This window comes from Scyliorhinus torazame, chromosome 27 (assembly GCF_047496885.1).
Source record: "Scyliorhinus torazame isolate Kashiwa2021f chromosome 27, sScyTor2.1, whole genome shotgun sequence".
NCBI lineage: Eukaryota > Metazoa > Chordata > Chondrichthyes > Carcharhiniformes > Scyliorhinidae > Scyliorhinus > Scyliorhinus torazame.
In genome coordinates, this window is record NC_092733.1 from 24,904,010 (window position 1) to 24,925,835 (window position 21,826).

The window sequence follows — 21,826 nt, forward strand, 5'->3', positions numbered from 1 at the left end:
AAAGAGAGGAAAAGTTGCACTGACCCGCACCATGTGGAGCATATACAAAACCCTTCAGGATATATTGGATCGGATATATTCTAGTTGGCCAGGTTGTTGGTCTGCAAGGGAATCGAGGATTACGGGGTGGGGGTGGGGTTTTGGGGGGGGGTGCAAATGGGAGTTACGATCGCTATCCACCCAGCCATGATCTTATTGAATGTAGGAGCAGGCTCAAGGGCCAAATAGCCTGCTCTTGATCCTCATTCGTTCGACCCGGAGACAACGGTGAAGGGAATAGGGAGTGAAACCGTTACTTGAGATTCTCAGCCGATAAGCGGATGGAAAATGATTAATTTAAGGTTGCTGAGCCGGGCCATGGAGGAGGCGGGTTGGAAGAGGATGGTGTGGCCAACAGTGTCAAAGGTTGCAGAAAGGTCGAGGCTCACGGTTGCAAAATGTCTTCGCCTCGGACCACTTATTAAGACAACGAAAATTGTGCAGGTGAGATGATTGGGAGTTCCGACACCCAACAGCAATCTGCCTGCCTGGGGAGGTCGGGTAGGTTTTCCGAGGTCGGGAGCACACGTATAGCTGCCATGAAAGGGTGGGAGACAATACCTGAGGGTGAGCAACCATTGAAATGCCATAAAGCATGATGGGACAGGAAGAGAAGCTAACACCAGCACTTTTCCCGCTGGCGAGGGGTGGATTCAACGGGAAACCCCGTTGACAAAGGCGGGGCCAGAAGGCCTCGGTGCTGGCCAATGGCCTCTGCCCTGGCGAGACACGTGGAAAATCATGGGATTTTCCGGTGCTTCCCGCTGGTCAGATCTTCCGGTCCCGCCGAAGGTAACATCCTCCGTGGCGGGTTTCCTGGCAGTGGGGGCGGGTGAGTCATACAAAACACTGTAGACTCTGGCGGGGTGGGAAGATCCCACCAGAGGCCGATGGTGAGTAGCCTCCGCCACTGGAAACACTTAGCGGGAGGGGGAAGGGGGGGACGGGACGAAATCCTGTCCGAGGCGTTAGATACCTTAATTGAAACATCACTTGGTCAACTAACTCAATTAAACACGGGTAGGCAACAGCAACAACTTGCTTTATACGGGGCGACTAACGTGGCAAAAGCACCAGAGGCACTTCAAAGGACCATGTAAAGGTATTGGGAGAGGTGGTCAATTGCTCAATCGAAGAGGTCAGCTTTGAGGAGGAGAGAGGGAAATGAAGAGATTTAGGAATGCTAGTCCAGAGCTCAAAGTCGAAACAACTAAGGGCCTGGTGGGGGATAGAGAGGAGGCCAGAACTGGAGGAACCCATGGATTGTAGGGCTGAAAGAGTTAACAGAGACAGAGAGGAACGCGGCCGCGGAGGGAAGTCGTTAGAATGAGCCTCTTGGGCTTTTCCAGTGTTATTCCTTTTATCAGCTTTGCACAAAGGATGTATTTTACCTCCATTTCAACGGGAGCCATTAAAATGGCAAAGTTAGCCAGGTGCAGGCATCCACATGTTGTGTGGTTTTCAGTGAAGGTGACTATCTTGCAGCCCTTGGGAGACCAGAAGCTTCTCTCCTTCCCATTTTCCCAATGGACGCAAACCGGAATTTTGTCGGAATTTGTTTCCTGTATCAAACAAACAAACAGTTGTTACCTTGACTGTTCTAATATTCCCCACTGCAATCTGTTACCTTGAGAAAGTGGGCTTTCCGCTGGTACATATCCATTGCAATTACTTCCAAAAATAATATCCACATAACTTTACAAGAAATTGTGCTTTTTTGGAAATTTGATGAAAGTGTTTGTTTATTTCAACAGCGCTGGAGTTGGGATCTTCGACCCAGATTTTCTTTCATCCTCGTCACAAGAGGCGGGATTTCATTGCCTCCAAGAGGCAGGGGACCCAGACAATGGGCGGGTACTCTGGCTGTTCGTACTTGGAAGCCATCACACCTGAAGCTGACCTCCTTCTCTGTTCACACGCAAGGGGAATTGCGATCAGGAGTTTCACTCCAGAGAAATCCTCCAGCTGAGACCAGCTAATGGCGAGGGGCCGTGGCATAATATTGGGGCTGGTCTAGCACACTGGGCTAAATAGCTGGCTTTTAAATCAGACCAAGGCAGGCCAGCAGCACGGTTCAATTCCCGTACCGGCCTCGCCGAACAGACGCCGGAATGTGGCGACTAGGGGCTTTTCACAGTAACTTCATTTGAAGCCTACTTGTGACAATAAGCAATTTTCATTTCATATTCTACCTCTAAGTTCATAAGTAATCCCTCGAGATGTTGGGTACCCAAGGCCTTCGATAGTCGTCACGGGGAGGGTAACCATTATTAATCGCACATGCCTCAGTCAAATATTATGATGATAAAAACTGAGGGCAGCACGGTGGCGCAGTGGTTAGCACTGTTGCCTCACGGCACCGCGGACCCGGGCTCGATCCCGGCCCCGGGTTACTGTCCGTGTGGAGTTTGCACATTGTCTGCATGGGTCTCACCCCCACAACCCAAAGGTGTGTCGGGTAAGTTGGTTTGGCCATGCTAAATTGCACCTGAATTGGTCACCCAGCTTTTAAACTTTTCCTTCAATTCATTCATTGGTTCTTGCCGGCTTCGCTGGTTAGGCCAGCATTTAATGCCCATCCCTAACTACCCCCTGAGAAGGTGGTGGCAAGTCGCCTTCTTGAACCGCTGCAGTCCTTGTGGTGTAGGTGCACCCACTGTGCTGACAGGAAGGGAGTTCCTGGCCGACGAATCAGTAAGCTTCTTCTCATTGGACTAACTGCCACGTAACTCCCAAGTTCAGCAGATATCGCTCCCCAGACTTTATCTGAGCTTCCAGCTTGACTTGGACTGCCGCTGAAATGCAGAGTGATGGTGGCCTGCGGCTAGCGGCCACCCAGGGCGGAGCAAGCGGACACAATGAATGATTTCAAAGGGAAAATGGATGGGCACCTGAGGGAATCAAACTTGCTGAGTCCCAGGGACTGAGTCAGCTCCACCCATATCAAGGTTGATGGAAAACAGATATTAGTCGGTGATGGCAACGCAACCAAAGCAGAAGGCAATGGGACTGTTCAGACAGCCAGAAGGGATGTGATTGGCCGAATGGCCACCTTCTGTACCATAATGACTCCATGGGTCGAGTTTTTTATTGGTGAGGTGGTGGATGGGGGAAGGACAGGGTCCCTTGTGTCCAGGTCAGTGGCGGACTTGCCTACACTTGCCCGGGGGCGGGAGAGGTGGGAGGGTGCGGTGAGGTTTCACCTGGTGCGTGGACACTTGGCACCAGCTTCTTCCGCTCTGGGAAGAGGCCCTTGAGGGCAGCGCGGTAGCACAGTGGTTAGCACAATTGCTTCACAGCTCCAGGGTCCTAGGTTCGATTCCCGGCTTGGGTCACTGTCTGCGCGGAGTCTGCACGTTCTCCCCGTGTCTGCGTGGGTTTCCTCCGGGTGCTCCGGTTTCCTCCCACTGTCCAGAGATGTGCAGGTTAGCTGGATTGGCCATTCGAAATTACCCTTAGCGTCCAAGAAGGTTTGGTGGGGTTACTGGGTTACGGGGATAAAGGGGATAGGGTGGAGGCGTGGGCTTGGGTCCGGCGCTCTTTCCAAGGGCCGGTGCAGACTCGATGGGCCGAATGGCCTCTTTCTGCACTGTAAATTCTGATTCTATGATTCTATGACCATTAATTGGCAACTTAAGGGCCCAGGTGACCTACTTGTGACTCCATACCCACAGCAATGTGGTTGACTCTTAACTGCCTCTGAAATGGCTGAACAAGCCACTCAGTTCAAGGAAAACTGATTAAAAGGCGGTACAGTAATGGTCGGACCTGAAGGTGGACATACCTAAAGAGATCTGAGGGTACGAGGAGTACATCAATCCTTGACGGAGTCAGGACCAGTCGAAAAATGGTGTTAAAAAATTATGTGTGCCTTATTGTTAGGGGTACAGAAGACAAAAGCAAGGACGTTACATTGACCCTTTGTCAGTCACTGGTTTCACCTCAGCTGGGGTTCCTTGTTCAATTCTGTCGGCCGAAGGGTTTGGGGACATGTCGAGATTCGAATCACGAAGGGTTTGGATAGAATAAACCAGATGGCAGAAAGGTCGATTGCCAGGGGGCACAGATTGATTGGTAAAAGGACCAGCTGTGGTGAACATATTGCTACTGCAATTCACCACTGTATTGTATTGTATTATGTTGATGCCCCTGTGGGCTCCGCCCCCTCGGGGGTGGTATATAAACCTGCAGCCTGGAGGGGGCACTCAGTACAGAGCAGTCGCAGGCAGGCACAGATCTAGCTTATTAAAACCACTGTTCACTTCTACTAATCGTCTGGTGTGAATTGATGGTCGCATCACCAGCAGTGACTAGGAGTGAGTAGTTAGGATCCAGAATGCACTGCCCACCGAGCGTGACAGATTCAAACATGACTTTCCATAGGGAATTCGATAAACACCTGAGGAGAAAGTAAAATTGCAAATCTATGACTCTATGACCTGTAGGGACGGGGCGGGTGAGTGGTGACCAGTTGGGTTACTCTTGGATAGAGCGGGCATTGACAAGACTGGCCGAATGGCCAGTGCTGTAAGATTAAGTCTGAAATTTTCCCACCGGCTCGGTTTTCCGGTGGCACGGATGGCGACCCCCCCCACCATCGCGGGTTTCCCAGCGACGGAAGATACGAACAATGGGAAACCCCATTGACAGTAGCGGGGCCGGAAGATCCAACCACTGGCCAATGGCGGGCCGAGAAACGCATCACAGGTGGGCATTGGGACATTCCACTCCCCGCCCAATGGCTTTGCTTCTTGTTTGATCAATAATGAAAGTTAAAGCGTTCTAACTAAAACTTAGGCCATGATCCTCAGGCCTCGGCGTCCCACTGGAACATTTGGAGAACCGTTGACTTTTAACAGCTCTCCAAAATGTTCTCGTACCACCCGTGACGATGCCTGCCGGCGTCGGGAGTGGAATGTCCCACCCTTAAAATTTAAAAAATATATAAAGGTTAAGATAAAACATAAACCTTTTCCTTGCAGAGTGGTCGCGGCCAATCTGTTTTGGCACGGTATCACAGCATGGGCAGTGGGATAAACCACCAAGATATCACAGACGAATGTGGGAGCATAAGTCATTGACAAGTAACCTCACAAAAATCAGGCTAAAGCGACGTCGCTTAACAAACCTCTTTGTGCCTCAAGGTGAAGTTGACGGGCTCAGGCAATTCGGTACCCTGCGGCCTATCCCCTGTCGTCACTGTCACCACGTCGGAGTTCAGCTTGTAACTCCCGCCCATCTTTTCCCCTTTCCCCTTTTCCTCCTTCACAAAGTCGCCGTCCAAAATGGATTCCAGGTTCCCGTAGGCAATAAAACCAACAGCAGCGACACCTGGTGGCGAGAAGCGGCAGTAAGCAACATGACCTCACACCAACCAAAAAGATAACAGTGGGGCAGCGGCCCGGAGGCGGAAACACTCGGCGGGTCAGGCTGTGGAGAGAGGGACAGAGTTAATGGGTCAGATATTTTTCAGTGAAGGTGCAGGAGAGGGGAATTCCGGGTTGGAATTCTGGATGTCCGGGCTTCCCTGGAAATGAACGGCAGGGCACCCTTTAAAGTTCTGGAATTTAAATTCCTGCCCGTCAGGCGGAAAAGCCTGTGGACAAGGCCTCAGATAAGCAGAACAGCGGAGAGGGATGTCGTATTGGGTGTTCCGCTATACAAACGAACCAACACGGTTGTGGGTGGTACAACTCTGTTTTATTATTCTTGATAACATCTACTGCATACTTCCGGCTGTGGTTCGTACTTTACCAGTTAACCTGTGGACCCAGCCCTAGCACTATCTTAGAGAGGCACTCAGCACATGGTGTATGTCTGAGTGGCACGCTGTGAGCTCTGTGCCCTGAGCTGTCTCCTGCTGGAATGAGCGGGAACTGTGGCGTTCCCCGTTTTATAGTGCGTGTGCTCTCACTGGTGATTGGCTGTGATATTGCGTGTGTGGTGATTGGTCCGTCTACCTGTCCATCAGTGTGTGTGTGTGATTGCACCATGATATGTTAATATGAATATCATCCCCCCTTTTCACAAGAATATGTGCCTATGTGGTAATAAATATTGGTGTGTACTGAGTGCGGCTGAGTATGTGTGTGAAATATCTACAACATGTACATGAGGCTAAACTATATACATAGGAAGGTGTCAGGTGCAACATAGCAATGAGGTTGTACCATAAACAAAACAAGTGCAATCATCAAACATCGAAAGAGAACTCCTGGGACGACAAAAAGAGAAACACATTAACATTGTTGCACAATAATTCAGTGAGTCCAATGTGCAAACAGGCTCATAAGTCCAGCCTAGTAGGTGGGCGACGAATTTGGGTTGACCGTCAGGGTGGCACACCATTCATCGCCCGGATTGACGCTGTGCACTGGCATCGGCTGGTGGGTCCTACTTGGGGACATCCGATTTCTGTCAATTACCGCAACGCGGAAGGGTTCCTGGTCGTCGGTATCACCGGTCTGTAGGTTGTCAGGGTATGACTCAGTGTATGGAGGCTGAATGGCCCGCACGTCCCTACGAGGCTGGCGGAATTGGGGAGCGTTGGCAGGTTGAGCTGCTCGACAGCAGGCAGCGTAGTGGCCCATCTTGCCACAGCGGAGGCATTGTCGATTTTTCGCTGGACATTGCCGCTTTAAATGTGTGGATCCACAGTTGCCACACGTCGTGACGTCATGGCGTTCGTTGCGCCACCACGCATGCGCAGTTCGGTCCTGCGTAGAATGCGCCTGCGCGTCACGTCCCTCTGCGTCGATGTCTCTTTTGGCGCGTACAAGCGCGGGAGGCCGCGGAAAGTGCGTGAAATGGCCGCCTTCGTCCGGGCTGCGGGTCGGGAGGAACTCGATGGAGTGGACCCGCTCGGCCTCGTGGGATCCGTGCCGTGCCAATTCCGCCTGGAATTGGGAGTACCGGCTGGTCGCGTTTTCGTGGAGGAAGCAGGTTTCGATGGCGGTGGCTAGGGTGAGGCTCTTTATTTTGAGGAGCTGCTGGCGTCGGGTGCCCGAGGTACCCCAAAAACTATCTGGTCCCGGATCATGGAATCGGAGGTGGCCTCATAGCCGCAGGACTGCGCGAGGATAGGGAAGTGTGTCAAAAAGGATTGAAAAGGCTCATCCTTACCCTGCAGGCGCTGCTGGAAGAGGTACCTCTCGAAGCTCTCATTCACTTCGACGCTGAAGTGTTGCTCAAGTTTTAGAAGGACCGTCTTGTACTTCGCCTTGTCCTCGCCTTCCGCGAATGCCAGGGAGTTGTAGGTGTCGATGGCGTGTTGCCCTGCCGTGGAGAGGAGGAGGGCGATCTTCCTGGTGTCGGATGCATTCTCCCTGTCTGTGGCTTCTAGGAAGAGCTGGAAGTGCTGTTTAAACAGCTTCCAGTTGACGCCGAGATTTCCAGCGATTTGGAGCGGCTGTGGCGGGCTGATGGTGTCCATGGCGCAGGATGGTGGATCGCTGAAGTTGTGCAGGTAGGTCTCACAGTTGCTGGGTTCCAATCCTGGTACTATGTCGTGTTGGGTGTTCCGCTATACAAACGAACCAACAAGGTTGCCGATGGTACAACTCTGTTTTATTATTCTTGATAACATCTACTGTATACTTCTGGCTGTGGTTCGTACTTTACCAGTTAACCTGTGGATACAGCCCTAGCACTAACTGAGTGAGGCACTCAGCACATGGTGTATGTCTGAGTGGCACGCTGTGAGCTCTGTGCCCTGAGCTGTCTCCTGCTGGAATGAGCGGGAACTGTGGTGTTCCCTGTTTTATAGTGCGAGTGCTCTCACTGGTGATTGGCTGTGATGTTGCGTGTGTGTTGATTGGTCCGTTGATCTGTCCATCAGTGTGTATGTGTGTTTGCACCATGATATGTTTATATGAATATCATGACAAGGGAGAGACAAATAGTATTGTGGGCTGGTGGGTGGGGGTGGTTGGGGAGAAGACAATCTCAGGGAGGGGAGAGTGGTGAAGGGTGGAGGGATGATTGAGAAAAGTTAAACATTCCTGGGTGGAGGTGGGGGGAGGGCCGCTGGTAGAGATCGAAAGGTTGAGTGCTGAGGTTAAATTAAACTTGGATCTGGAGAAAGAGCTCTTGCTTCCCCTAGTCCACAAGCAGTGCTGTAAAGGCTTTCACTTAATGGACCCAGCACTCTTGCCTGTTGGGTTTCCCAAGGCTGGGGAAAACAAGCTAAAATGGGTTAAAAAAAATAGGAAAGAGTCCTGTCAAAATGGAGGCACACAGCCCCCTTCAACCTTTCGCTAGAACCCCAACCTCCATCAAAACTAGGGGTGCGCAGTTTGGGACCAGGTTTGAAATGTTTTTTCACAGTTTAGCGTCTCAGCTGATCAAAACGTTTTCACTCGGAAGGAATGAAGATTGCCTCAGCGTTTCAGGTCAACGACCTTTCAGGAGGAGTGAAAGTTTGTGATGTAATGGGGGCGATTCTCCCAAATGGAGCCCAAGTGAACGCCGTCGCATTTCACGATGGCGCGAAACGGGCACGGGGACGACCGATTCTGTCCCCCATAGGGGGCCAGAGCGGCACTGGAGCGGTTCACGCTGCTCCTGCCTCCCTTCCCGCCGCCAAATGGGCGCTGCGCCAACCCGCGCATGCGCGGGGGACACCTTCAGCGCGCCGGTCCCGACTCAACATGGCGTCGGTGTTCAGGGGCCGGCCGCGCAAGAAAGTAGGCCCGAGGGTGTCATAATATACACCAGTATATCATGGTGCAGACACACACACTGATGGACACACAGTGGGACCAATCAACACACACAACTCCGCAGCCAATCACCAGTTAGAGCACACTCACTATAAAGACAGCGACATCAGAGTTCCCGCTCATTCGGGATGCAGCTTCCTAGTAGGACAGAGCTCACAGCCTGCAGCACAGATACTCACCATCTGCTGAGTGCATCGACTGGTTAGGACAAGGCATAGGTCTTTAGTTAAAGCTAATATCGTGTTAACCCACAGTGAAAGTATGTTCAACAGTTTCTGACTTAATAAAATAGTGTTGCACTATTTCAAGTGTTGGTGACCTGTATGTGTTCCACGGATCCAGAGCGCCCAACACAACAGGGGGGATAGGATGGCCTGCCCATCGGTGGGCCCCGATCGCGGGCCAGACCCCATCGGAGGCCCCCCCCCCCCCCGGGGTCGGAGCCCCCCACCCCCCCCACATGCCGCCCCCCCGACCCTTCGCGCAGAGTTCCCGCCGGCAGCGCTCAGGGGTGAACGGCGCCGGCGGGACTCTGTCGTATCCGCGTGGCCGCTCAGCCCATCCGGGCCGGAGAGATTCCAGCGGCCAGCGCCGCGTCAAACGCGCCGATTCTCCGCACCTCTGCCCGGCGCGGGGCTCGGAGAATCGTCCCATTTATTTTTTAGACAAGTTCGGAGCTGGGGGAGATTTACAGGCCCCTCCTCCTCCAGCGGTGTGTTCCACTTTGGGCAGGAGGTAGTCCGATGTTGACCGATGCGCTGTCAATGGGATTTCCCATAGAATACACACTCCCGCCGTTGGGAAATCCTGCTAGTGAGAAAATAGGGAAACTCTGTGTTATGTTGGAGAGCTGGAGAATTTACACGATAGATGATGGTGTAAGGCAAGAGGGTGCGGTAATGGGATAAAGCAAAGAGATGGGTCTGGACGAGGGTTAAGTGGTTACAGAGTGTCCAAGAGAAGATGGGCATTTTGGTTAAGATCTGAACTCGCAAAGCTCAATGTTAAGACTGGAAGGACGTGAAGTGCCTCGTAGAAAGATGAGCTGATGAGGGGAATGACAGACGGGGTGAAGGCCGGCTGCTGGGGTTAAGTTAAACTTTTTGGGTGTGGAGAAAGTAATCCTGCTTCCCCTGGCCCACAAGCAGTGCTGTAAAGGCATCCATCTAATGGTAGACTGAGGCTTAATGGTAATGTCACTGGACCAGTAATCCAGAGGCCCAGGCGAAAGCTCTGGGGACATGGGTTCAAATCCCAGCACGGCAGCTGGTAGAGTTTGAATAAATCTGGAATATAAAGCTGGAATATAAAGCTAGTAATGGTTACAGTGACAAAGATTGTCGATTGTTGGGAAAAAAACAAATCTGGCGGGTTCTCTAATGCCCTTTAAGGCGGGGGGGGGTCAGGTGTTGATGGACTAGTTGGACTATTCCTGCCTCTCACCTTTGGTCTGCGAATGCGGGATCTAAACTGGAACACATGCACCTGTTAGCGTTGGTACACTGAGGGGACATTGCTTTAAACTTTTGCCCACGAGCCTTCAGGCTGAATGTCCAAATTTGAGTGGCCATAGACAAAAATCTTAGACGCTCTTGCACCAAGTTGTTTTAATCATGGCAAATGCAGCCGTTGTGCCGCACAAACTCAAGTTGTTGTTGTAACAATAGCCGGCATTACCTGATTGGTTCCGCCTGATGGCTGTTCTCCAGTAAAGTTCCATCGTATTGCCTCGCACATCCAGCGTCAGCCTTTCATTCTTTGAAATGTGTCCCCGACGAACCCGTATTTCGAGATCTGAAATTATGAAAAGCCACGTGATTTGCCTGTTGAAGGTAACCGCAGGTTAAATGACCCGTCTGAGCTCATCCAGGGGAAAATAATTTAAGGTGTGGGGGGACCTCACTTCATCAGAACACCAGGAAATGAGAGCCGGGACAAACCATTTGAGCCTTCCCTGCCATCCAATATGATCAGGGATAATCGCCTCACATCAGCATCAAACCCCTCTCAGCGTCAAGCTATCCCAACTCACTTGACAGCCCATTATAAGGTAGGAAATGGCAATTCTTACACGGAGTGCATTTCGACAATCAGCAATGAGGTATCTGAGCAGAGAATAGGGTTTAGCCATGCTGGCCAGGAGCTTTAGCATGGCGGGCTTTCCTGTCTCCGCCACCTGAAGGCTGGAGGAGGGGGGTCCGCCTCTCACTCGAGAGGTAGTCCTGCCTCGGAGACCTGCCAACCAATCGGACTAGTCGGTAGCTCGCTCGTCCCTGAAGCGCCAGAAGCTGCAGTGGACAAGACTGGAACTGCAAGCATTCCCCAGAGTCCTTGGAGTCCTGGACCAGGTCTGGATATGGTGGGGGGGGGAAATGGAGGTAAGATGATGCCTCAGAGGAGTTTGCATGGCGGGGGAAAGGAGGCTTTGCCGGAGAAATGGAGGTAAGATGATGTCTCAGAGGAGTTTGCATGGCGGGGGGAAAGGAGGCTTTGCCGGAGGGGCCAAGGTGAAGGGAGCTCCGGTGGAGGGGCGAACTTTGTGAGGTGGGGTGTGGGAGGCGCACTCAAAAGAGGCCATCGATGGCGAGGTCCCCTCTCTTCCAGCTGGGGCCTGAGCAGGGCCTCATTTTCGGGCTTCGCCCTGTGGTACTTTTGAAGGATAGCCTTGCAGACCACGAAGGGACAAACAAACAAGAGCTTTATTGGAAAGGTGTTTATTGTACAGTCTGTTAAGATAGACTGCCCATTTGCACGTGCAACGATGTCATCAATGCGACACGTTATCAAATTCTTATTCCAACTCGGAACAAACATGGATACACAATGCCTCCCCCCACCCGGTCTTGAAATGTCCTCAACTGGGGTTCTGTCTTGCACAGTTGTTTCTGGTATTGTCAGGTTCACAGGAATGTCTTGATCTTCGCTTGGCACAGTTTCTTTCAGATGCTCGGTTGACTCTGCCTCTGGCAGAATAGTTCTAGTTCCTAAACGTTGATCAGCATGTCTCCTCCACACAACATTGACTGGAGTTTCAATTGTGTAGGACAATGTTCTTCAAACTTTTTTCCCGGGGAGCCATTTTTACCAACCGGCCAACCTTCGGGACCCACGCCGGCCAACCTGTGCGACCCACGCCGGCCGACCTTCGCGACCCATGCCGGCCGACCTGCACGACCCACCATTTTCTCTTACCTTGTTTGCTGCTGATAAAAATGGAGGAAATGTTTTTGGGTCCCTTTGGCCCTCGTACACGCTCCTCCAATGGAACCTGTTGGATGAAGGTGAAGCCTTCCGGTGTCGGAAAGTATGGAGTCTCCATCTGTCCAAAGTTCTGCATTTTTTTCCGTAAAATTTTATTAAATAAAACCCCACCAAACTTGTAAAAAATAAATGAATAAAATAAATGAAAAAAAAATTAAATGAATAAAATAAATAAATAAATTAAATAAATGAATAAAATGAATAAACCCCCCCCCCTCCCGCCCCCCCGGACTTGTAAAACAAAAAGCTGCGACCGTTTAAAAAAATAGCCACCACACTGCGCATGCGCGCCTGATCATTGGCGCTCATGCACATAGTTTTGCGCATGCGTGCCGATGATCGTGCGCGCACTGCGGCCAATTTTTTTTAACATGTTCGCGGCCATTTTCAAGGCCGCTTGCAGCCGGCGTTATTAAAAGCCGGCTGCTGCTTGGGGATTTGCACGATCGGGAGCGCCGCGAAGGACGGCTCCGCAACCCTCCCGACATCCGCCCGTGGGTCGCGCCCCCGAGTTTGAAGAACACTGGTGCAGGAGACCAGTCCCGTCAGTGCCGGGACAATGGCAATATGTGAACTTCACCGCTCAATGTTCTCACCATACTGTCCCACGGTGCCAAATGTTCCTGCCATTTTTACGATGGAAAGGGCTTGCGCAAGCATGTTGTGCCACAAAATCATTAGCACCACCTTGCTATTTTTTGAAACAAGGTACCCCTGAGCTCAGCCTGTTTCTTTCAGAGTTTTGGAATACTCTACGTTCTAAACTCTTGTTGCAGGATACTTGCTACTCACAGTGCTCCCACTACTCCTCCAGACCTTTCTGGGCAGAGAACGTGGCAAGCTTCTTTTCGATGTTGTTTCCTCCGAAATCTATATTTCAATTTTGGTTCCTTCAGTGACTGCTACTGATATTTGACACCCCTCCATTGCCAACTTTGGTGCACCAAAATATTTCGCTTTAAAATCCTTTTCGGATGTCTGTGCACAGATCGGCAATTTTTCAACAAACTTTTCCAGGAGTTTGGCAGCTTGGTTCCGACCTCCTCGTCGCCAGCTTTCCTTGTGCTCTTTTTCAAGGTAGGCCAGCAGACCACGAAGGTACAGACAAACAAGAGCTTTATTGGTAAGGTGTTTATTCAAATTTAACCATCTGCGGTGGTGGAATTTGTACCTGGGTCCCCAAAGCATTACTCTGGGTCTCTGGTTTGCTAGTCCAAGGACAATACCACTTTGCCACCACCTTCCCATACTGCAACAATGTAAGTTTGCATTGACAATTCACCTCAAACAGCAATGACAGAAAAGATAGGTCAATCTGGTCTGGACTGCTATTGGAGGTTTGAGAGATGAATATTGGCCATGTAACAGTGAGAACATTCCATGTTCCATGAGGACTAATTGTCGTGGCATCGTCCTTGTTGTCTGTCTCTTTGTCGGAATGGGTACTGAGACATTGGAATGTTCAAACAACAACTGGTTTATTTTGCACAACTAAATTTAGGTATAGCTACCCCGACTAGGTGTTAAACTGTTGAAGCTATGAACCTTCTCCAACTTCTCCCGTACTCATGTGTTTTCTGACCTCATCATTATGGGAGATGCAATTTACACAGTCGCAGACATTAAACCTCACTAACCCGAATAATACTGACCAACAGGCTTGCCCAAGCTGCTGCTTGTGAGCTGCTAAACTCTTAAAGACAGAAAACTAATGATGGGAAACCAGTTGCTTCGACTCAGCCAGTCTACAGATACAACTCAATTATATGTTAATTATACAGAAGCAGGAGTCACATGGCTCACACACAAAATTGATCATTACGCAGCTGCAGTTCATGTGGGCCTGACAGAACACTGGACAATGGGAGGGGAGTACGATACACCACAGCTCAGGCATATCTTTATCTTACTCATGTCTAGCAATTATTAGAGAAGTAGAGACGAATATGTGCTTGGCGATATTATAAATAAACATATGTGCACCGATTATGATTGGTAATCATACTCATGTGTTATACATTATGTAATCCTAATTATTAGTTATGAATGGATATCGATAACTTCAAAACAAATGTATTCTTTTGATTGGTGTATGTTAATTACTTGGAAGATAAGCACAGACATAATTGTTCTGTATTTTCAATGACCAGGGAGCTGGCAAGCCACCTACTGGATGCTTAGCTGCCCTGCTAAAGCCAGAATAAAGTTCTTGAACTGAAACTCTAAGTGTCGTCTGGTCAATTGAGGAGGTGGGGATTGAGGGGATTGAGGGACACTGTAGTCGAATAGATGTGAAACTCCCGCAGCAACTGCATTTTCCATTGACCAGAACTGACAGGCAGTGGGCTGGGCTGCAACGGCGGTGGTGATGATGGTGGTGCTGGTGGTGGAGGGGGGGGGGGAGGGTTTGGGGGGGGGGGGGTGTTAGATTTGGGTTCAATACTGCATCTGGAGAATGAAGAAAGACTAGCTTAGCTTCTGGTGGCATCACTTTAGGAGGCAAACAAGTCTTGAATAATTGGCATCACCATCTCTTCATGCCAAGGGTGGTAGCGTGGGTTTCCTCCGGGTGCTCCGGTTTCCTCCCACAGTCCAAAGATGTGCAGGTTAGGTGGATTGGCCATGCTAAAATTGTCCCTTAGTGTCCAAAAGGTTAGGTGGGGTGACTGGGCTTACGGTGAAAGGCTAGAGGCATGGGCTTAAGTAGGGTGCTCTTTCCAAGGGATGGTGCAGACTTGATGGACCCAATGTCCTCATTCTGCACTGTAAATTTTATGATTATGTGGTCTATAATTCTATGAAACCTGAACAAAAAAAAGCAGATCTAGCTCAATTAATAATTGTGAATTGGATATTGATATGAGCAGGGAGTTAATGAATGGACTTACGGTACAGACCAGCAATGATCTCATTGAATGGTGGAACAGAAGAGGCTGGAAGGTCTGAATGATCTACTCCTGATCCTGCATCAAGGTGGAGGTGAGCGGCAGTGAGCAGCATGTTGCAAACCCATCATTGGATTCAAATTTGATCGAGACCTACCCAGAAACTCTGATGCTGCGGTCAACGTTCCATTAGGTGCCCTCAAAGCAGCGGTCATCATGGAGCTGGACACGGTCTGCAGCAGTTCAGAGGCCATGCTGTGTTTGGCGTCGGGCTCCAACTTCTCCCACTTGGGGTCGTCGATAAAACGCTCTGTGAGAGTGACAATTTCCTGCCAATGAGAATGCATTCATTACCCCGCGTGTCACTAGCCCATTGATCGGAAAGAAACCTGACAATTGGACCATTATTCCCTCTGACTGGTAACGCGTTGTCTGCGACATGCACCTCATAGCCACAGACAGGTGATTTATTTCTGGTCATTTTATTTTGTAAAATATTTTATTAAGGCATTTGTGATTTTATACAGTAACAGTATATACAAACAACTATAAACACAGTGCAACGATCCTCTACTTCCCTCACTGGTCCCACCTTCCTAAAACAGTAATCTAGACTCTGCTGACAGTTAATTTTCTCGAAAGAAGTCGACAAATGGCTGCCATCTCTGGACGACCCTCTTAGGACGAGCTTGATTTTCTCAAGGCTGAGAAACCCAGCCATGACATTGACCCAGGTTTTGGAGGCTTCGAGTCCCTCCATGCTAACAGTATCCATCTCCGGGCTGCCAGGGAAGCAAAGGCCAGAACGTCTGCCTCTCTCGCCCCCTGGACTCCCGGTTCCTCCGACACTCCGAAAATCGCCACCTCTGGACTCGGTGCCACCCCTGTTTTTAACACCGTGGACATTGGTCGAAATTCTCCCCCAACGGCGCCCAAATCGGCGCCAATCAGACGGGCATCGCGCCGCCCCAAAGGCCGCATCTTTGGCCTTGAGGGGCTAGGCTGGCGCCGGAGGGATTTCCACCCCGCCAGCTGGCGGAAATGGCGTTTGTTGCCCCGCCAGCTGGCGCGGAAATGCGGCGCATGCGCGGGAGCGTCAGCGGCCGCTGACAGTTTTCCGGTGCATGCACGGGAGCGTCAGCGGCCGCTGACAGTTTCCCGCGCATGCGCAGTGGGGAGAGTCACATCCGCCTCCGCCATGGTGGAGGCCGTGGCGGAGGCGGAAGGGAAAGAGTGCCCCCACGGCACAGGCCCACCCGCGGATCGGTGGGCCCCGATCGCGGGCCCATACCACCGTGGGGGCACCCCCCGGGGTCAGATCGTCCCGCGCCCCCCCCAGGACCCCGGAGCCCGCCCACGCCGCCTGGTCCCGCCGGTAAATACCAGGTTTAATTTACGCCGGCGTGACAGGCAATTTCTGGGCGGGACTTCGGCCCATCCGGGCCGGAGAATTGAGCGGAGGGTCCCGCCAACCGGTGCGGCCCGATTCCCGCCCCCGCCCAATCTCCGGTACCGGAGACTTCTGCGGGGGCGGGATTCACGGCGGCCAACGGCCATTCTCCGACACGGCGGGGGGGTCGGAGAATGACGCCCATGATGTCTGCAAACCCCTGCCAGAATCCCCTAAGCTTCGAACATGCCCAAAACATGTGGACATGGTTCGCTGGCCCTCCCGCACACCTGGCACACCTGTCTTCTTTCCCAAAAAACTTGCTCATCCGGGCCACCGTCATGTGTGCCCGGTGAACGACCTCAAATTGTATCAGGCTGAGCCTGGCGCATGATGTGGACATGTTGACCCTGCCTAACGCATCCGCCCAGAGACCTGCCTCGATCTCTCCCCCCAACTCCTCCTCCCTTTTGTGCTTTAGCTCCTCTGTCTGCGTTTCCTCGGACTCCATGAGTTCTTTATAGATATCTGAGACGTTCCCCTCTCCCACCCATACTCTAGAAATTACCCTATCTTGTATCCCACATGACGGTAGGAGCGGGAAGGTTGGAACCTGCCTTCACAAAAAGTCCCGAATCTGCAGATATCTAAACCCATTCCCTCCCGTCAACTCAAACTTCTCCTCTAACTCCCTCAAACCGGGGAAGCTCCCATCTACAAACAAATCTCCCATCCTCCCGGTCCCTGCTCTCTGCCATCCCTGAAACCCTCCATCTAGTCTCCTTGGGGCAAACCGATGGTTGTTACAGGTTGGAGCCCAAACCGATGCTGCCTCCGCTCTCACATGTTTCCTCCACTGCCCCCAGACTCTCAGGGCTGCTACTACCACCGGGCTTGTGGAATTCCGGGCCGGCGGGAACGGCAGAGGGGCCATGATCAATGCCCCTAAACTCGTGTCCTTACAAGATGCTGCCTCTACTCACTCCCACACCGACCCTTCCCCCACTACCTACTTCCTAATTGTGACTATATTTTCCACCCAGTAATAGTTGCTAAAGTTCGGCATCGCCAGCCCACCCTCCCTCCGGCCAGGCTCCAGCATCACCTTCTTCAGTCGCGGAGTTTTACCCGCCCAAACAAAACTCGAGATCACCTTATTTTCCCACTTGAAAAAGACCTTTGAGATAAAGATGGGGAGGCACTGAATGACAAACAGGAATCTCAGGAGGACCGTCATTTTCACTGTCTGTACCCTCCCCGCCAGTGATAACGGGAGCATATCCCACCTTCGGAAGTCCTCTTTCATTTGTTCCACTAACCGGGTCAAGTTTAGTTTATGTAACAGCCCCCAGTCTCATGCCACCTGGATCCCTAAATAACAGAAGCTCCCTCCCACCACTCTAAACGGCAGATCTCCCAGTCTCCTCCCCTGCCCCCTTGCCTGGATCGCAAACACCTCGCTTTTCCCCATGTTCAATTTGTACCCCGAGAAATGGCCAAATTCCCCTAAAATCCTCATGATCCCTCCCATCCCCTCTAATGGGTCGGAAACATACAGGAGCAGGTCGTCGGTGTATGACGAGACCCCTGTGTTCCACCCCACCCCGGACCAGCCCCTTCCAGCCCCTGGAAGCTCTTAACGCCATAGCCAGTGGCTCAATGGCCAGAGCGAACAGCAACGGAGAGAGGGGGCATCCCTGCCTCGGCCCCCAGTGCAGTTTAAAATAGCTCAACGTCAGCCGGTTCATTCAAACATTCGCCAAACATTGTGCCTGGTACAGCAGCCTGACCCAGTCAATGAAACCCCGACCAAACCCAAACCGCCCCAACACCTCCCACAGATAGTTCCATTCCACCCGGTCAAAGGCCTTCTCCGCGTCCATTGCGACCGCTACCTCCACCTCCTTTCCCTCTGGGGGCCTCATGATTACATTCAAAAGCCTTCTAACGTTGGCCGTTAGCTCCCTACCCTTAATGAACCCCGTCTGGTCTTCTATCACCCCCGGGACACAGTGTTCTATCCTTGAGGGCAAGATTTTAGCTAACAGTTTGGCATCAACATTCAACAGGGAAATCGGCCTGTAAGACCCACATAGCTCAGAGTCATTCTCCTGCTCCAGGATCAGCGAAATTGAGGCCTGTGACATTGTCGGGGGAAGAACACCGCGCTCCCTTGCCTCGTTAAACGTCCTCACCAACAGTGGGCCCAGCATCTCAGAGAACTCTTTATAAAATTCCACTGGGTGATCATCTGGTTCTGGGGCCTTGCCTGACTGCAAGGCCTCCAGTCCATCTGCTATTTCATCAATCTCTATCGGGGCTCCCAGCCCTTCGACCACCCTTCGTCCACCTTCGGGAATTCCAGCCCTCCCAGAAATTGCCTCATTCCTTCCACTCCCGCTGGGGGTTCCGACTCGCATAGCCTGCTGTAGAACTCCTTAAATACCCTGTTGACCCCCGCTGGGTCCAAGATTGTGTTCCCTCCTCTGTCGTCCACTCTCCCTAGCTGCCTCCCTTTTCCTGAGCTGGTGCACGAGCATTCTACTAGCCTTCTCTCCATACTCAAATATCGCCCCCCTCGCCTTCCTCAACTGCTCCACCGCCTTCCCCGTAGATAATAAGCCAAATTCCACCTGGAGCCTCCGTCGTTCCTTCAGTAATCCTACCTCTGGGGCCTCCGCATACCTCCTGTCTACCTGAAGTATTTCCCCGACCAACCTATCCGCCTCTGCCCTCTCTTCCTTCTCCCTATGGGCCTGAATCGAAATCAGCTCCCCTCTGACCACTGCCTTCAGTGCGTCCCAAACCATTGCTGCTGAGACCTCTCCCATATCGTTAATCTCCAGGTAGTTCTGGATGGATTCCCTCACCCGGCCGCACAACCCCTCGTCCGCTAACAGTCCCACATCCAATCGCCATTGCGGGCGCTGACCACCCTCCTTGCCCACCCGTAGGTCAACCCAATGTGGGGCATGGTCCGACACAGCAATCGCCGAATACTCGGTGTCAACCACCCCCGCCAGTAAAGCCCTATTCAAAATAAAAAAGTCGATCCGGGAGTATACTTTATGTACGTGTGAGAAGGAGGACTCCTTTGCTCTTGGCCATCCAAACCTCCATGGGTCTGCCCCACCCATCTGCTCCATGAACCCCTTTAGTTCCGTCGCCATTGCCGGCACCCTATCTGTTCTTGAACTGGACCGGTCCAGCCTGTCGTGTTGGGTGTTCCGCTATACAGACGAACCAACACGGTTGTAGATGGTACAACTCTATTTTATTACTCTTGATAACAACATCTGTTAACTCATGGCTGTGGTTCGTACTTTACCCGTTAACCTGTGGACCCAGCCCTAACACTATCTTAGAGAGGCACTCAGCACATGGTCTATGTCTGAGTGGCACGCTGTGAGCTCCGTGCTCTGAGCTGTCTCCTGCTGGAATGAGCGGGAACTGTGGTGTTCCCCATTTTATAGTGCGTGTGCTCTCGCTGGTGATTGGCTGTGATGTTGCGTGTGTGTTGATTGGTCCGTTGATCTGTCCATCAGTGTGTATGTGTGATTGCACCATGATATGTTTATATGAATATCATGACACAGTCTTGGGTCAATGACTGTATTGAAGTCCCCCCCCCCCCACCCCATGATCAGCTTGTGGGAATCCAGATCCGGGATCTTCCCTAACATCCGTCTTACAAACTCCACATCATCCCAGTTTGGTGCGTAGACATTCATAAGCACCACCGGCAACCCTTCCAGCTTCCTGCTAACCAAGATATATCTACCCCCCACATCCGCAACTATTCTTCCCGCCTCAAATGACACTCGCTTATTAATCAGGATCGCGGCCTCTCTAGTCTTGGAATCCAGCCCAGAGTGAAATACCTGCCTGACCCATCCTTTCCTCAGTCTGGTCTGATCAATTACTATCAGGTGTGTCTCCTGTAGCATTAAGCCGTCCGCCTTCAATCCCCTCAAATGTGCAAACACGTGAGTCCTCTTAGCCGGTCCATTCATCCCTCTGACGTCCCACATGATCAGCCTGGTCAGGAGGCTTCTCATTCCCCCCTCCCTGCCGATCAACCATCCCCCTTCTTAGGCCAGCCTCCAGCCTGTGCCCCGTGCTCCCTCCGGCCCGCCCTCAGGTAGCCTCCGCCCCTCCCCTGTCAGCAGAGCAATGCCCCCCCCCCCCCCCCCCCGTTAACAGCACAATAAATGCAACGCCCTTCAACAAACAAAACATCTGCTCACCCCCCACTGGGCTTCTATGAGCCAACCCGCCCAGCTGGCTATTTGACTCCCTCCCCCATGGCGCCAGACATCTTACCTCCTTTTGTTCCCTCCCCCTCCCCCCGCTTCGAAAGGCATGTTTCCACCCAAACACATCCAAAGAAAAAACATCAAAGATTCACCCACCCTTCCCCCACCAGTATAAAGTTAACTCACAAAACTTAGCATCAGCCCCCCAAAAAGTTACAAAGTGCAAAAGTAAGAACAATTTTAGCAGAATCCTTACAGCAAAGATCAGTCACCTCAGCCTCGATCTAGATCATTGCTTTTCACAAAGTCCATTGCTTCTTCCAGCGACTCGAAGTAAAATTGCCGCTCTTCATCGGTGACCCGTAAACGAGTCTGGATAAAGTAGACCAAACTTCACCTTCCTCTTGAAAAGGGTCGATTTCACTCGGTTGAAACCCGCTCTTCTCTTGGCCCGGTCCGCACCCAGATCTTGGTAGATGCGCAGAATGTTATTCTCCCTCTTACAGCTCCGTGTCTGCTTGGCCCAATGCAAAATCTGCTCCTTATCCAGGAATCTGTGCATTTGTACCACCATCGCCCTCGGTGGCTCATTCGCCCGTAGCAACCTCGCAATCGTTCTGTGCGCTCTGCCCACTTCCAGGGGTCTACAAAACGACCCCTCGCCCATTAACTTCTCGAGCATATTCGCCACATAAGCCCTTGCGTCCGACCCCTCACATCCCTCAGGAGGCCAACAATCCTAAAGTTCTGCCGGCGGGACCTATTCTCTAGGTCCTCCACCTTGTGTTGCAGCCTTTTCTGTTGCTCTTTCATCAGCCCCACCTGCGCCTCCAGCACAGTTAGCTGTTCCTCATGCTCAGCCATCATTTCCTCCTCCTTCTGGACCGCCCGGTCTTGGGCTTCCAGTCTCTGCTCCACCCGAGTGATCGACTCCTTGATCGGGTCCAGGTATTGCTTTTTTTGCTTGGCAATGCCCTCCCGAATAAACTCCATCAGCTGGTCCGGTGTCCACTAGGCCGCCGAGCCAGTACTCTGCAGATCCGCCGTGCTTTCCTTTGCTGCAGAATCTGCACGTGCCTGCTCGATTCGGTTCGTCCTTCCCTGGCGTCCACTTCTGTACCGTGTCTCCATTTACTGGGTGGGATTCCTCCTCACAGGCTCATCCACCACCGACCCCTCAACAAAATTCCAAAAAAAGGCAGGGGAAGAAGGTCCAAAAAGTCCATCACGAGCGGGAGCCACCAAATGTGCGACCTACTTCCTCATGGCCGCCAC

General features: G+C 51.8%; 1 protein-coding gene across 1 annotated transcript in view; it reads right to left on the bottom strand.

Moving 5' to 3' along the window:
* Positions 1 to 21,826, bottom strand: part of LOC140403317 (adhesion G protein-coupled receptor E3-like) — a 94,101-nt gene that overhangs the window by 38,927 nt on the left and 33,348 nt on the right. The window contains exons 7-10 of the mRNA XM_072491163.1: positions 15,063 to 15,234; positions 10,437 to 10,553; positions 5,168 to 5,370; positions 1,431 to 1,601 (exon numbers count right to left, since the gene is read on the bottom strand). Of these exons, the coding sequence (XP_072347264.1) occupies positions 1,431 to 1,601; positions 5,168 to 5,370; positions 10,437 to 10,553; positions 15,063 to 15,234 (663 nt within the window). The remainder of the gene's footprint in view (positions 1 to 1,430; positions 1,602 to 5,167; positions 5,371 to 10,436; positions 10,554 to 15,062; positions 15,235 to 21,826) is intronic.